The following is a 13,660-nucleotide window of genomic DNA, read 5'->3' as shown; positions in this document are numbered from 1 at the left end:
ATATGACCTGAATGTCTCAACTGTATGGGTGGTTACATATAGTATTTAATTAATTTTCCTCAGTGCAGGGATTATTTCTGTTGCATCTGCATATGTGAACTTATGCAGATGTAACTGAACTGAAAAACAATGATCAGAATCATTTTAATGAAAACTCAGCTAATAAAAATAATATTTTTGTTGCTAATCTGAGGCTTCTATTTAAGCTTATGTGACGCTACTGGAATGATAATAAAAATATCACTAACCTTCCCAATGTTTACAGAGGGCTTCTACCATCTGCAACCTATCCATTGATAACTGTGCAACAAGGGTTACATCATTACCTTCTGATGACTTAAAAGAGAAACAGCAATTAAAAAAAAAAAGACTAAACATAAATAATACATAATAAATAAGCATAAATGATACATAAAGAATACTACTAATAAACACTTTCATGATGCACTAATGTTTTAAATAGTTATATTATTATCTGCAGAGGTCGCTGTCGAAAAAATTGCAGTTTAGGTCATGTGGATCTGAGAGATACATTACTTACTAGTAAGTGCTAAAATGCAATAAACCAGCTAGATATAAGAGGCCTCAAATGCTTTCAATTCTGTTTTGTCTATTCATTTAGCATCTCTTTCTCATGAATACTGCTTTGAAATAGAATAAATGTATTTATTTGCATAGAATATGATTAGATCTAAAATATCATCTGTGATAAAGCAATTCCAAGTTTCAAGTTCTGTCTTCGCATTTTTTGCAATTGGCCGAACAAACAGAAGTTGACACAAAATATGCTGCAGCTGTCTTCTAATTTGTCTTCTTATTGGAATTTTCCTCCATTTTGATTCTTTATCCTTTCCATGAAAATACTCTTCATTCCATCTTCACTTTTTCACTAGAAATATCTTGTTTGGTATCCAAATCTTCTGAATCAACTTTCACATAATCATCTTCTAAATCACTTTCACTTTTGCATTCCTCTCTATCATTCACATCATTGGACTTGAGTAACATTCGCTGAATCTCTTCAACATCTGATGGATTATCCAATTGATATACACATATTTTTCCAGCCATTTTCAATGGTAAATAAATAAAACACAACTAAACCAATACTATACTGACATCGGAGTTTGCAGCATCTCTCAGATACAATTTACTGTAAAATATCACATACCTTTATATAACATGTGTTAAACCAAACTGACAGCAAAAAACAGTGCAGAATATCACTCGTAATATATGAATGCGAGCTAGACCTTCAAGCTATACACAGAATATGTGTAAGAATATTTATTTATACAATTTGCATGTATCTGTCAGATCAGCCGTGACCTCCACAGGATTAATAGTGAAAAAACAAATAATAAAGCATCTTTTAGTATGGTTGTTTCATCTTCTTCTTCTTCTTCTTGAGTATTCTGCAATTGAGCAGAAGAACCTGTTCAATTGCAGAAACTTTCCTTCCACTCTCTTTTGTTCTGAGCCTTCTCTTTCAAGGTTGTGTACCTGTCTCCATTCAACATGTCATCTAGCATTGTTTTCCTTACTCTTCCTCTGGGTCTTTTTCCCGTCTATTTTTCCTTCGATGGCATCTCTGATGATTCTATTTCCCCTCTCAGAATATGTCCAATCCAGTTTCCCTTTCTTCTTTTTATCCTCCTTAACAGACTTCTTTCTTCTTCTACTCTTTTTAAAACCTCTTCATTAGTTATTTTATCTGTCCATTTGATTTTTTCCATCCTTCTCCAAATCCACATCTCAAAGCTTTCCAAAATCTTAATTTCTTCTTTCTTCAATGTCCAAGTTTCAGCTGCATAGAGGGCAGCACTTCACACATAACATTTTATTAGTCTTTTCTTTAGGTTTCCATCCATTTTACTTTTGAATAAATTCCATTTTCTATTAAAGGCATCTCTTCCCATTGCTATTCTTGCTTTTATGTTGCTATTTTTGCTTTTATGTCACTTTTACATCTTCCATCACTGTTAATCACACTTCCTAGATATTTAAATGTCTTCACTTGATTCAATTTTCCCCCAATTATTCTGATATCCATATTTTCCTTTTTCTTTGCTATTTTCATTACCTTTGTTTTTCTTATCTTAATTTTCATTCCATAATTGATACAGGATTCCAGTAATCTGTTCAACAGATGTTGTAGTCCTGTTTCAGTATTTGATAATAATGCCTCGTCACCTGTATATCTTATTGCAAATATCTGTCTACCTCCAATCTTTATTCCTTCTTCCGAATTCTGCAGTGCTTTTTTTAACAAAAAAAAAGGCAGGATCGGCTGAGGGAATGTGGACTGCAGAGTTCGGTGGATAGAAGAAGGAGAGGTGATATGATTGAGACTTTTAAACTGTTGAGAGGTGGTTACAGGGATGACACTGGGGAGTTCTTTTGCTTGGTTGAACAGCTTGAAGGAGTGATGACAAGAGGCCATCACTGGAAGTTACGAAAGGAAACTGTGAGCAAGAGGGTGAGGAGTGGTTTCTTTGCGTGGAGGGTGGTTGAACCGTGGAATGCATTGCCTGATGGAGTGGTGAGAGCGAGAACGGTCAATGAGTTTAAGGAGTGGTATGATAGACTTTGTGTTTCTTAGGGGGGATCTCCCCTCGATGAGTATTGACAGACTTTATGTTCTTAGGAAGGACCTCCCATGATGAGTCTTTCGACTCCATGGAGGCCTGAATAATAATAATAATAATAATAATATGCAGAAGTACAAAGGTGATGATTGTGACAAATTTAGGAGTAGGAGACAGCTTGGAACTATAGCATGGAATGAGAAGTTGAGCAATAAGAAAATAAATGCTGCTTGGGAAATAACAAAGAAATTCATAACAGCATCAATGTGTGAATGTATTCTGAAGGTCAAAAGGCTGAATAAGGTAGGTGTAAAATGGATGAATGAGGGCTTAAGCATGTTATCTGGAAGAAGAATAAGAAGGCATTTGGAGGCAGTACAAGATGAATAATGTAATAATCACTTAAATGAAGAGTATAAAGAACAATCGAGGAGAGTGACTTGGTTAGTAAGGACAACAAAAATGCAGCATGAAATTGGCAAATCAAGCAAAGAAAAACTCTAGAGAATTTTTTAGATATGTGGCAAGTAGAAGGAAGAATGAATATGGCAAGATGATGTTAATGGATGCAAATGGTAGAATGGTGCCTGCTGCAGAAGACATTGTTGAGGTATTTAGTGATGATGAAACACCCTTATAAACACTGTTTATAAGGGTGTTTCATCATCATCATCATCATCAATGTGAAATCATGAGAAACTTAAGTGTAGAGGACATAGGAGAGGATGACTTAATTGCGAGTGAGCAGGAGGTTTTTGATAGTGGCCTATTCCAGGGGTCTATTTTGGAACCATTGTTATTTAATTTGTATGTAAATGATACTGGAAAGGGCTTAAGAGAGTTATGAGAAGTAGAGCAGATGTAGCTTTGCAGGAGGAATAGATTTTCTAAATGGGCATGTGTGTGTTGGGATATCAGTTTAATGTTATAAAGTGTAAGATAAAATAAAAATATAAAAATAAAAGTAAGGAAAATAAAAGAAAATAATAAAAACAAATTTTGGGAGGCATCCCATCTTTGTCTCCCAAAATTTGGGAGGAGGGAGGGATGAGGGATTTGGGGATTGTGGTGGTAGAGACTTGAAATTTCATGGCTATTTTGCTAAAATTGTGAAGACGAGACAGCGAATTTTGGGAATGATGCAAAGAACGATGACAAGCAGAAGTAAGGATGTAAGGATTCCATTGTGCATGACTTTAATCAGATCAGACTGCATATGGATTACTGTGCACATATTTGGTCACCAGGTTTCATGGTGATGAGGATATATTAGAAAAGGTCTAGAGAAAATTCACAAAGGTAGTCAGTGGTCTTTGAAATGTGTTGTGCAAGGACATTGAAAGAATGTAAATTGCAAAGCCTCATGAATAGGAGGAGAAGGGATGTGATTGGGACATGTAAACTAGTCAGGAGTTGTTATCAGGTTGGCATGGAAGAAAATTTTAATAGAATGGGAGAGGGGATAGAACAAGAGGTTATACCTGGAAACTGTACAAGGATGGTGTGTGTAGAGGAACAGGTTCTTTACATGGGAAGTGATTGATGAGTGGTATGCATTTCTTGAATGTGTTGTGAATGCAGAGACTTTGAATCAGTTGAAGGCACAGTCGGATGAGCTTTGTATGCTACATTGTGTACCTCCCATGATGAGCATCTGACTCGATGGAGGTCAGATGTTAATAATAATAATAATAATAATAATAATAATAATAATAATAATAATAATAGTAAACTGTCACCTTCTTACCATGAGCATTGTTAAAATTATCCCACCTTTTCTTCTTACTTGCAACACAATGAAAAAACTATTTTGGGTTACTCTTTCATGCTTAGCTAATTTTCTTTCATAATCTGATTTGGCTTCTCTTACCATACTATACTCTTTTTCAGATTATCTTGGAAGTAGCAGAATATGCTACATTTCTGGATTTTCTTACCATTCGTACTATAGGCTTATGCTGCATAAAATAATTCTTTAAATTTTTTACGTCATCACATTGTGTGGTACTTTGTATATAATTATTTTACTACTTCCTTACTTGCTGATACTAGAATTATATGATTCATACCATTAAATTGTTACAGGGAACTTATTTTTAGAAAATGCAATTATCTATCATGTGTCCGCTAAAGTCAACTTTACCCTAAATATGGCAGAGATGACTGGTGGTGTTGGCTCTTGTATTCCCACTTGTGGTAATCCTAAATTAGTAACGCATCCTAAAGGCAAACCTCCGAAAAGTGCATCATACTAAATGTTTATGTTACGGATGAGAAATCCTGATGAAACAGTGGCAATATTGTGAAGCAAATAGTGGAACTGACAGGTGTAAGCAAAACAGCAGTATACTGCATGAAGGAACTGACCTCGATGGGACAACTGCATATGCCAGGGAAGAATAGGCCTAGCACCATAGGACTACGCACACGCTCAGTGAAATACCAGTTGTTAAAGGGCCTTAGTTTTGTTTATGCCACAAGAAAGCAATCATCGGCATTACTTGAAAGGGAAGATATAAGTTTATGGAGTTGCCAGTATTTGCGTTCTGACAGGAAATATCATTGCGAGGGACGAAAAATTTATTATACAGGCGAAACCTGGATGAATACCAGTCACACCTGCACTAAAGTTCTCCAGGACATGACAGTAAAAAGTGCTTGTCAAGCATTTTTGTTGGGTTTAATGGCAGGCCTGAAAGCACCAAATGGAAAGGGGTCTTGTATAATCATAATGCATGCTGGAAGCGAAGATGGATTTGTACCTATTATCATAAGGAAATAGATGGAAAGCACTATGAACATTGGTTCATGAACATGTTTTTGCCAAACACTGAGCCTAACAGTGTTATTGTAATTGACAATACACCTTACCATTCTGTCCGACTGGAAAATGTGCCATCTCAGGCTACACTCAAAAAGGACATTCAGAAGTGGCTGAAGGAAAAAGGAATCAGTTTTACTTCTGATATGGTGAAAACAGAACTATTGAACTTGATAGAAAATGTCAAGAGTCAGTTTCAAAAATATCACATTGACAGTATTGGCGAACAGAAAGGACACACAGTTATTCGTCTTCCATCATCACATTGTGAACTGAACCCCATAGAACTCATCTGGGCACAAATTAAGGGGCATGTTGCAGCTAAAAATACAACTTTCAAAATTTCAAATGTTGAAAGACTGGTCATGGGAGGATTTCAAAAAATTACTGAGTGCACATGGAAAAGTTGCATAACCCATGTTATTGAAGAAGAAGAAAAATTCTGGGCCTTTGATGGAATGATAGATGAACTGGTGAAAAATGTGTGTGTTTCACAGGATGACAGCTCTGAATCTTTATTTAGTGAAGATGCACAATCTGATGATACTACCCACAGCCTGAGTGGTGTTGAGAAGCTTCCTTATTAAATTAACGAAGGGATAATAGTGTTTATGTATATATTATTGTAATAAAATATGTCATGTTCGGAAATGTGCGTTGTGACGAGTGAAGTTCACTTTATAATGTAAACAATCACTGCTTATCTTAAGCCAGTTTATAATAAATTATATGACATCTACTTTGTTACAGTTTATAATAAACTATATGACATCTACTTTGTCATCTTGGCCTTGCAATTTCATATTAGGAATTTGCTTATATACGTATATTCTATATTATACGTAGAATGGTGTGATTTGGACAATGATGGCTTTTAGGGGATTTTCTATGCATGTGCTTAGTTACAAACGTGATGTGATTCACTGTTGCAATAGTAACAGCAAACTAATATCTCGCTAAGTTCAGAAGCAGTAGTATGGCCTGTAATATATTTCTTTACTTCCAAGATAACCTGAAAAAGAGTATAGTTACCCTTCCTGCTTGCACTTTGTACTATTCATGAGTATGCTGACCATCTCTTTCTTTATATTCAGTCCACAGTGCTTTCTTCTTTTTTTTCCTTTTTTTTTTTTTTTTTTTTTTGCAGCTGTTGTTTTATATCTCTGCTCCTCCACTCATCCCCATAAAGTTCAAAGTTCAGGAGGATATTGGTATATCCTCCTGAACGTCTTTGGTATGCAGTCTGATACTGCTTCTCTCAAATAATCTCTGACCACTTTTCATATGCCACTGTTATTTTTTCCTTGTAGCTTCTCCATCAATGGCATTGTTCCAAGATGACTCCAAAATCTGTCATCATGATCATCAGCTTTAAAGTTCAACATAAGAACTTTCTTGATAGAGAATTCCAAGTGATTGGCAACTTCGCAGAATAAAACTGCATGGTCACTCTCCCCAATTAGAATAAGTGAAGTAAAGAGTGTCTACCTTGGTTAGGGATATATCTTCTGATGATATTACCAGATCCAACACTCTCAAACCTCTTGTCCCCTCTCCAACATATTGTTTCAGGTAATTTTCCCTTAGCAACAATATAAATTCCATTTCCCTCTTACCATTCTCCCCTTTCCTCTCTTCAATTTATGTTCCCCCTAGTTAAAGTCTCCTATACTAATTGTTTGGCCTGTAATCTGCTGATACAGCAGATTACAATTCACTGTAATCTGCTGATACATGACATGTACATCTTCATGTGGACCCCCCCCCCCCGGTCTATAGCAGTACCAAAATATATTTTGTCTTAATGGCCTCTGTCTCACACCAGAGACAGCCTCAAATGACCCATTTCCCCAAGACCTAAAATCCTATTTAATTTCTAATTTTGTTTGTTGTAATTCTTCAGGTATCGTCAGCAATACCCCCACCTCCTGTCCTATTCCTTCTATCTTTCCTGAAAATATAATACCCTTTACATTCTATCCCTGTAACTATATGTAACTATATCATTTTCTGTCAACCAGGTCTCACTGATGCCTATAATTTTTGGCAATATTTGAGTTGACAATTGGCAAAAACTCCTCTCCCTTATTCCTGATACTTCTTGCATTCGAGTGCATGTATTTCAACATCCTCTTGTATGCACAATTACTCTTGTGTTATGTAATTACCAACCTATTCAAACTGAAAACCTGTGAAATTGCATTTAGTATTGCATAATCATTTCTGTACAGACACTCATTTATTCACAGGGGTGACCAGACACATGCTTGATTAATCCTCCCACAATATCCCCCACTTTCTCCTAACATCTAACTCCAAATTCATTTAAATGGAGTCCATCAGGCATATATAAATCATTTTGTCCATCAAACTCACTACAATCATGAATAAACTGCATACCATTCCTCCTTCACAATCTTCTCATTAGCACTCATAGCCTTCTCAACTGTGTCCTATCACATTGAGGCAGTAGACTCACAGTTTTACTTCATTAATTTTCATTTTGCTTCCTTCAACAACTTTTTCTTATTTTCTCTTATTGCATAATTCTCTCCTTTCTAATCATTTGTTCATGCCATAACAATATCTCTTTCACTTCTTACTTCTGCAAACTAATAGTCTCACTAACATCCTTGAATTTTGCATCTGGGAAACATGCTTTTGTCACTTGCTCATTTAGTGTACCTCTTATCATAATCTCCGTACAATACCTTCTCCTTATTTCTACTTTCTTACACTTTTATATTTTATAAAATCACTTTTTTTCTCATTCTCCAACACAACAATTATTTCTCCAGTTGCTTCAGCTTCCATTTTGTCCTGTGAATAATGCAATGTAAGTGCATTATTTTGCTCCTTTTTGTCATTTCATCACCCCTATTACGTTCAGCCACCTCTTTCTCTCATTCTGTGCACTATCATTTGCTACTTCCATATTCGGCAGCACACTTTCACTTTCACTAGATTTTCGAATCGATTTCCTCTCATTCAAATCGATTTCTGTGGAAATCTGCGTAGTTCTGTTCCAGATAGCATTGCTTTCGGCTGGAGTTTCCTTTCTGCCATCACGGTGACTTGCACGCTTCCAGCAGTGATGTGACACCCGTAATGTGTTGTGATGTGATTTCACATTCACAGTGCTGTATTGAAATTGTGAACAAGGATCATACACAAATTGTGAAATCCCATTCACACTTCTACCAAGTAGCAGTTGTTACTCATGAATATTAGATATCAGTGAATAAATCACAATTTGTGAAATATCACTTCACTAGCTTGCAGCGTTGGTGTTCATAGTTGCAATTCAGAAGCACATGGTGTAATGCAGAATTTCTGCTACGTAGTTTAGCATGTGATAGTTGCTTTCAAGTTGCGGTGGTGGATGATCCATGTTAGTAACATGGAGAAAAAAGGCAGAAAATGTATTTCAGTAGAAGAAAAGATAGCAATTCTGCGATGTGTAGATTGGCATGCCGAAACACATGTGCAATTAGCAAAAGATCTTAGACTCTCTGTGTCCACTTTGAACACGACAGTAAAAACAGGTCAAGCAGTGAACTCAATGCAAAGCAATCTGGTGCAACATCAAAAAAACGAAAATATATCCGGACATCGACATACGATGAATTAGATAAACTTGTGGTAGAGTGGTTTGTTTCTATGAGAGCATCGGGTATTCCAGTCGATGGTACTATACTCTGAGCGAAAGCCCTTGAATTTGCTGTGAGGTTAGGGATTAATAGTTTTACTGTGTCAAATGGATGGATTGATCGTTTCAAGACTCGTCATAATATTGTGTATAATCAAGTGTGTGGAGAAAGTAATAGTGTTGCAGGGGAAACCATAAACCAGTGGAAACATGAACTAAAGACTATTATTCAGTACTACAAACCGAAAAATATTTTCAATGTTGATGAAACTGGGTTCTTTTATAACATTCTGCCAAGTAAAACATTGTTTTTAAAGGAGAGAAGTGTCACGGTGGAAAACTCAGCAAGCAGAGGGTAACTGTTTTGCTCATGGTCAATGCTGATAGATCAGAAAAATTACCTCCACTGGTAATTGGTAAATTTAAAAAGCTAAGGTGTTTTAAGAACATGAAAAATCAGCCTACTAAGTATGACGCCAACAGCACAGCATGGATGACCAGCAGCATCTTCACATCCACCATGCATGCTCTGGATGCTAAAATGGAGGCAAATCACTGCAAAATACTACTACTGCTAGACAAATGTCCTGCACACCCTGAAGATCTGCAGCTCAGAAACATTAGACTAGATTCTTTCCCTCTAATTAATTGTACAAGTGAGCTTCAGCTATTAGATCTGGGCAATTCAGAAGCACATGGTGTATATCATCCATGCATTTAAATTGAAATATAGAAAAATGCTTGTTGAAAATGCTGTGTTTATGCATAATAATGGTATGGACCCAAAACAAATGACCATATCAATCCTTGATGTCATTCATGCATTATGTGGCCAAAGCATGGTTGCATGTTACTCCTGAAACCATATCCAACTGTTTCCGGAAGGCAGGAGTTATATTTGTGGAAGAGGAAGAACAATTACACGAGGAAGAAGAGGATATGGCAGAGCCCAACAACTGGTATATGATGGATTAGTCTTCCTCATTTCAAGACTATGTTGATGTTGATGCTGGTGTGATCACATCAATGGTACCAAGTGTAGAAGACATCCTTTCTGGTGAAGAAGAAGAGGAAGAGGTGGTTGAAGAAGACTGTGATCAAGAACCTACTGTCCCTACTAGTAAAGAAGCAATGGAAGCTACCTCTGTTTTGATGTGGTACATTGCAAGTGTATCAGGAGACGATGGGGCATCTAATGCCTTATACACTGTAGAGAGGCAGATGGAACTTATAAGAGTGCAGAAAAAGCAAAAACAATCAACAAATAAAGATTTTTTTATCATTATTATTATTATTATTATTATTCAGGCCTCCATGGAGTCAAAAGACTCATCATGGGAGGTCCTTCCTAAGAACATAAAGTCTGTCAAGACTCATCGAGGGGAGATCCCCCCTAAGAAACACAAAGTCTATCATACCACTCCTTAAACTCATTGACCATTCTCGCTCTCACCACTCCATCAGGCAATGCATTCCACGGTTCAACCACCCTCCACGCAAAGAAACCACTCCTCACCTTCTTGCTCACAGTTTCCTTTCGTAACTTCCAGGGATGGCCTCTTGTCATCACTCCTTCCCGCTGTTCAACCAAGAGAAAGAACTCCCCAGTGTCAACCCTGTAACCACCTCTCAACAATTTAAAAGTCTCAATCATATCACCTCTCCTTCTTCTATCCACCAAACTCTGCAGGCCACATTCCCTCAGCCGATCCTCATAATTATCATTGTACAGTCCTGAAACTATCTTTGTTATCCACCTTTGTACCCTTTCCACAGTTAATTTATCCCCTTCAAATCCTGGGGACCAAATCTGAGAACAATAGTCCAAGTGTGGTCTGATCAGAGTCTTATATAACGGAATGATAACTGTTTTATCTCTGCAGGTTAGTGTCCTCATTATTGCAGCAATCCATTGTGTTACCTTCACCACCTTTGCAATATGTCCCCTAAATTTCAGGTTTCTATCAATCATCAACCCCAGATCTCTTGTCTCCCCTACTTGCGGTATAACTCCTCCCATAGAGTATGCTGTGTCTCATCGATGTTCCCCAAAACTCAAGACCTTACATTTTGCTGCATTAAACTGACACCCCCCCATTCATTTGCCTATCTATCTAGCTTATTCAAATCCTCTTGCAGAGCTGCCGCATCTGCACTATTACTAATAATCCTTCCCAGCTTCGCATCATCTGCAACACAACTGAATATCCCCTTGCAATCCACTGACAATTATTATTATTATTATTACCACGGGCTACTCCAGGAGTCCTTAGACTCATTGAGGGAGGCCCTAAACATCATGTTCACACAGCTGTTCAACATTCTCACAGTATCTATCATACCTTGCCTTGAACTCGCTCACTGTCATAGCACCCACAACAGACTCTGGCAGCTTATTCCACTCATTTACCACTCTAAAAGTAAAGAACCCAGCTCTAACACCCCTGCTAACCACGCTCTTTCCCAGCTTCCATGGGTGTCCCCTAGTTCTCCCACCACCAGTCCTGATCTCAAAAATATCATCTGAATTAATCCTATAGAATCCTTTTAGCAATTTGAATGTCTCAATCATATCTCCCCTTTTTCGCCTATCAATTAGTTTCTGCAACCCACAAATCTTCAACCTGTTCTCATATGGTTCATTCCATAGACCTGCTATCATCTTAGTCACTCGCCTCTGGATCCTCTCAACCTCCTCCCCATCAAGAAGGAACCGAGGTGACCAAATCTGGGCACAGTAGTCGAGATGAGGTCTTATCAGGGCTCGGTACAGAGGTACAATAACTTGTTTTTCTCTGCTCGTCAAGGTATTTTTCAACAACCAAGTGAGTTGATGAGCTGATTTAGCTACTTTCGTAATGTGCCCCCTAAACTTCATTCTCCCTATCCACCAACACTCCCAAGTCCCTGGCCTCATCAATCTCTTGGAGTACAGTTCCACCAATGTGGTATACTGCTGCTAATCTTTTCACTCCGAAATGCATAACCTTACATTTTGTCACATTAAATTGACATCCATTCTCCTTAGTCCAGAACTCCAATCTATCTAAGTCATCTTGCAAGACTTTGACATCTTCTGTATTCACTATCGCTCTACCCAACTTTGCATCATAGCATCTAAATGTCATTGATAGAAAGGTTAAACAATATAGGTCCCAGTACTAAGCCCTGTGGGACCCTACTTGTAACCCTCTGCTTCCTTGAAACTGTCCCATCATATACAACTCTCTGATACCTATCAGACAGCCAATCCTGAATCCAGTTGACCAATCTGACATCCAGATCCATGTGCTGCAACTTAAATATCAGCTTATCATTTGGCACGATGTCAAATGCCTTTGCTAAGTCTAAGAAAATTGCATTATATGCCTTTCCCTCATCTAATGCTCTTGTAACTTGATCATAAAAGGCTAGCATAAATAGATAAATCTAAGTAATTGTAAATTCATTTATTTTGAGTTATTAAATTTTGTAATCTAGTATGTAGAGTCATATACCAGATTAAGTAAGTCAACTTTTAGTCTTTTTTTAATGTTTTTTACATTTCCTGCTATTTACAATTTTTTTTCCATCAGTCCCCTAGAAGGGACCAATGGAAAATGACGTAAATGGCAGGAAAACGTAAATTGTGGGAACGTAAAAACAGGGTTTTACTGTGTGTGTGTGTGTGTGTTTGTGTGTGTGTATATATATATATATAATATATATATATATATATATATATATATATACATACATATATATATACACACACTAGGGGGCTCTGTTCCCCCCCCCCCGGTGCCTATGACACCCAACCCCCCGAGTTCCTGGCTGGTAAGCCAGAGACAAAAAACATGACATAAAAATGTTTCAAATTTCAGCTTATCTTTTTATATATATATAGAGTAGATATGTTTTAATAAATGTAGTGACTAGAAGCCTAGAGATACTAAAATAGAAAAAAAAAGAACTATTTATTATTTGAGTGCACAACTAGTTTCATTTTCTTAGAACACTTCATTGGGTGCATAACATGAAAAGAGAAATATAAAAATATACTTTATAAGAGGCAGCTATTAATTAGCTTGCAAACATATTGTTGACAATTGAAGAGTGAAAATTTGATAGGTTATCACTAAGGTTAGTATTATGATGGTCTGGACTGAGAACAATTTCTGTTGATTCCACAATTCTCTCCAATTCATTGTACCACTTAAAAATGTTTTCTGATCTCATCCAGATCATTGGATGAATGACAGACTCTTTCTCATTAGGGTCAGCAGAATTAAGAATGTGATTAGACAGTGTACTATTTCTAGTTCTACCATATGTAATGTCTCTCGCATGTTCTTCCATATGCAACTCAATGGATTTCTCTGTCTGACCAAAATAGGACACATTGCAGTTATGCCAAAGACGATAAACTCCTGGATAATTTAGGCTGCTATGTTTCAGTTTAGGTGTACCGAGTAAGGTCAGACAGAGAAATCCATTGAGTTGTGTATGGAAGAACATATGATAGAACAAGAGCCAGTGCACTATCTAATCACGTTCTTAATTCTGTTCTCTCTAATGAGGAATATTCTGTCATTCATGCAGTGATCTGTAAGAAATCAGAAA

The 13,660-nt window shown here is 37.0% G+C and overlaps 1 protein-coding gene across 10 annotated transcripts in view; it reads right to left on the bottom strand.

Annotated features, from left to right (window-relative positions):
* The window catches only part of LOC150092750 (xylosyl- and glucuronyltransferase LARGE1-like), a 676,688-nt gene that overhangs the window by 113,891 nt on the left and 549,137 nt on the right, over nucleotides 1-13,660 (bottom strand). For all 10 annotated transcript variants that reach the window (XM_090414755.1, XM_090414753.1, XM_090414752.1 and 7 more), the window contains one exon: nucleotides 249-336. In XM_090414755.1, the coding sequence (XP_090270881.1) occupies nucleotides 249-336 (88 nt within the window). The remainder of the gene's footprint in view (nucleotides 1-248; nucleotides 337-13,660) is intronic.

Source organism: Typopeltis vanoorti, chromosome 25, assembly GCF_054136105.1.
Source record: "Typopeltis vanoorti isolate ZY-2024b chromosome 25, IOZ_Tvanoo_1.0, whole genome shotgun sequence".
Taxonomy (NCBI): Eukaryota; Metazoa; Arthropoda; class Arachnida; order Uropygi; family Thelyphonidae; genus Typopeltis; species Typopeltis vanoorti.
The sequence above is the reverse complement of the archived record's forward strand: the minus strand, read 5'-3'. Positions and strand labels throughout refer to the sequence as shown.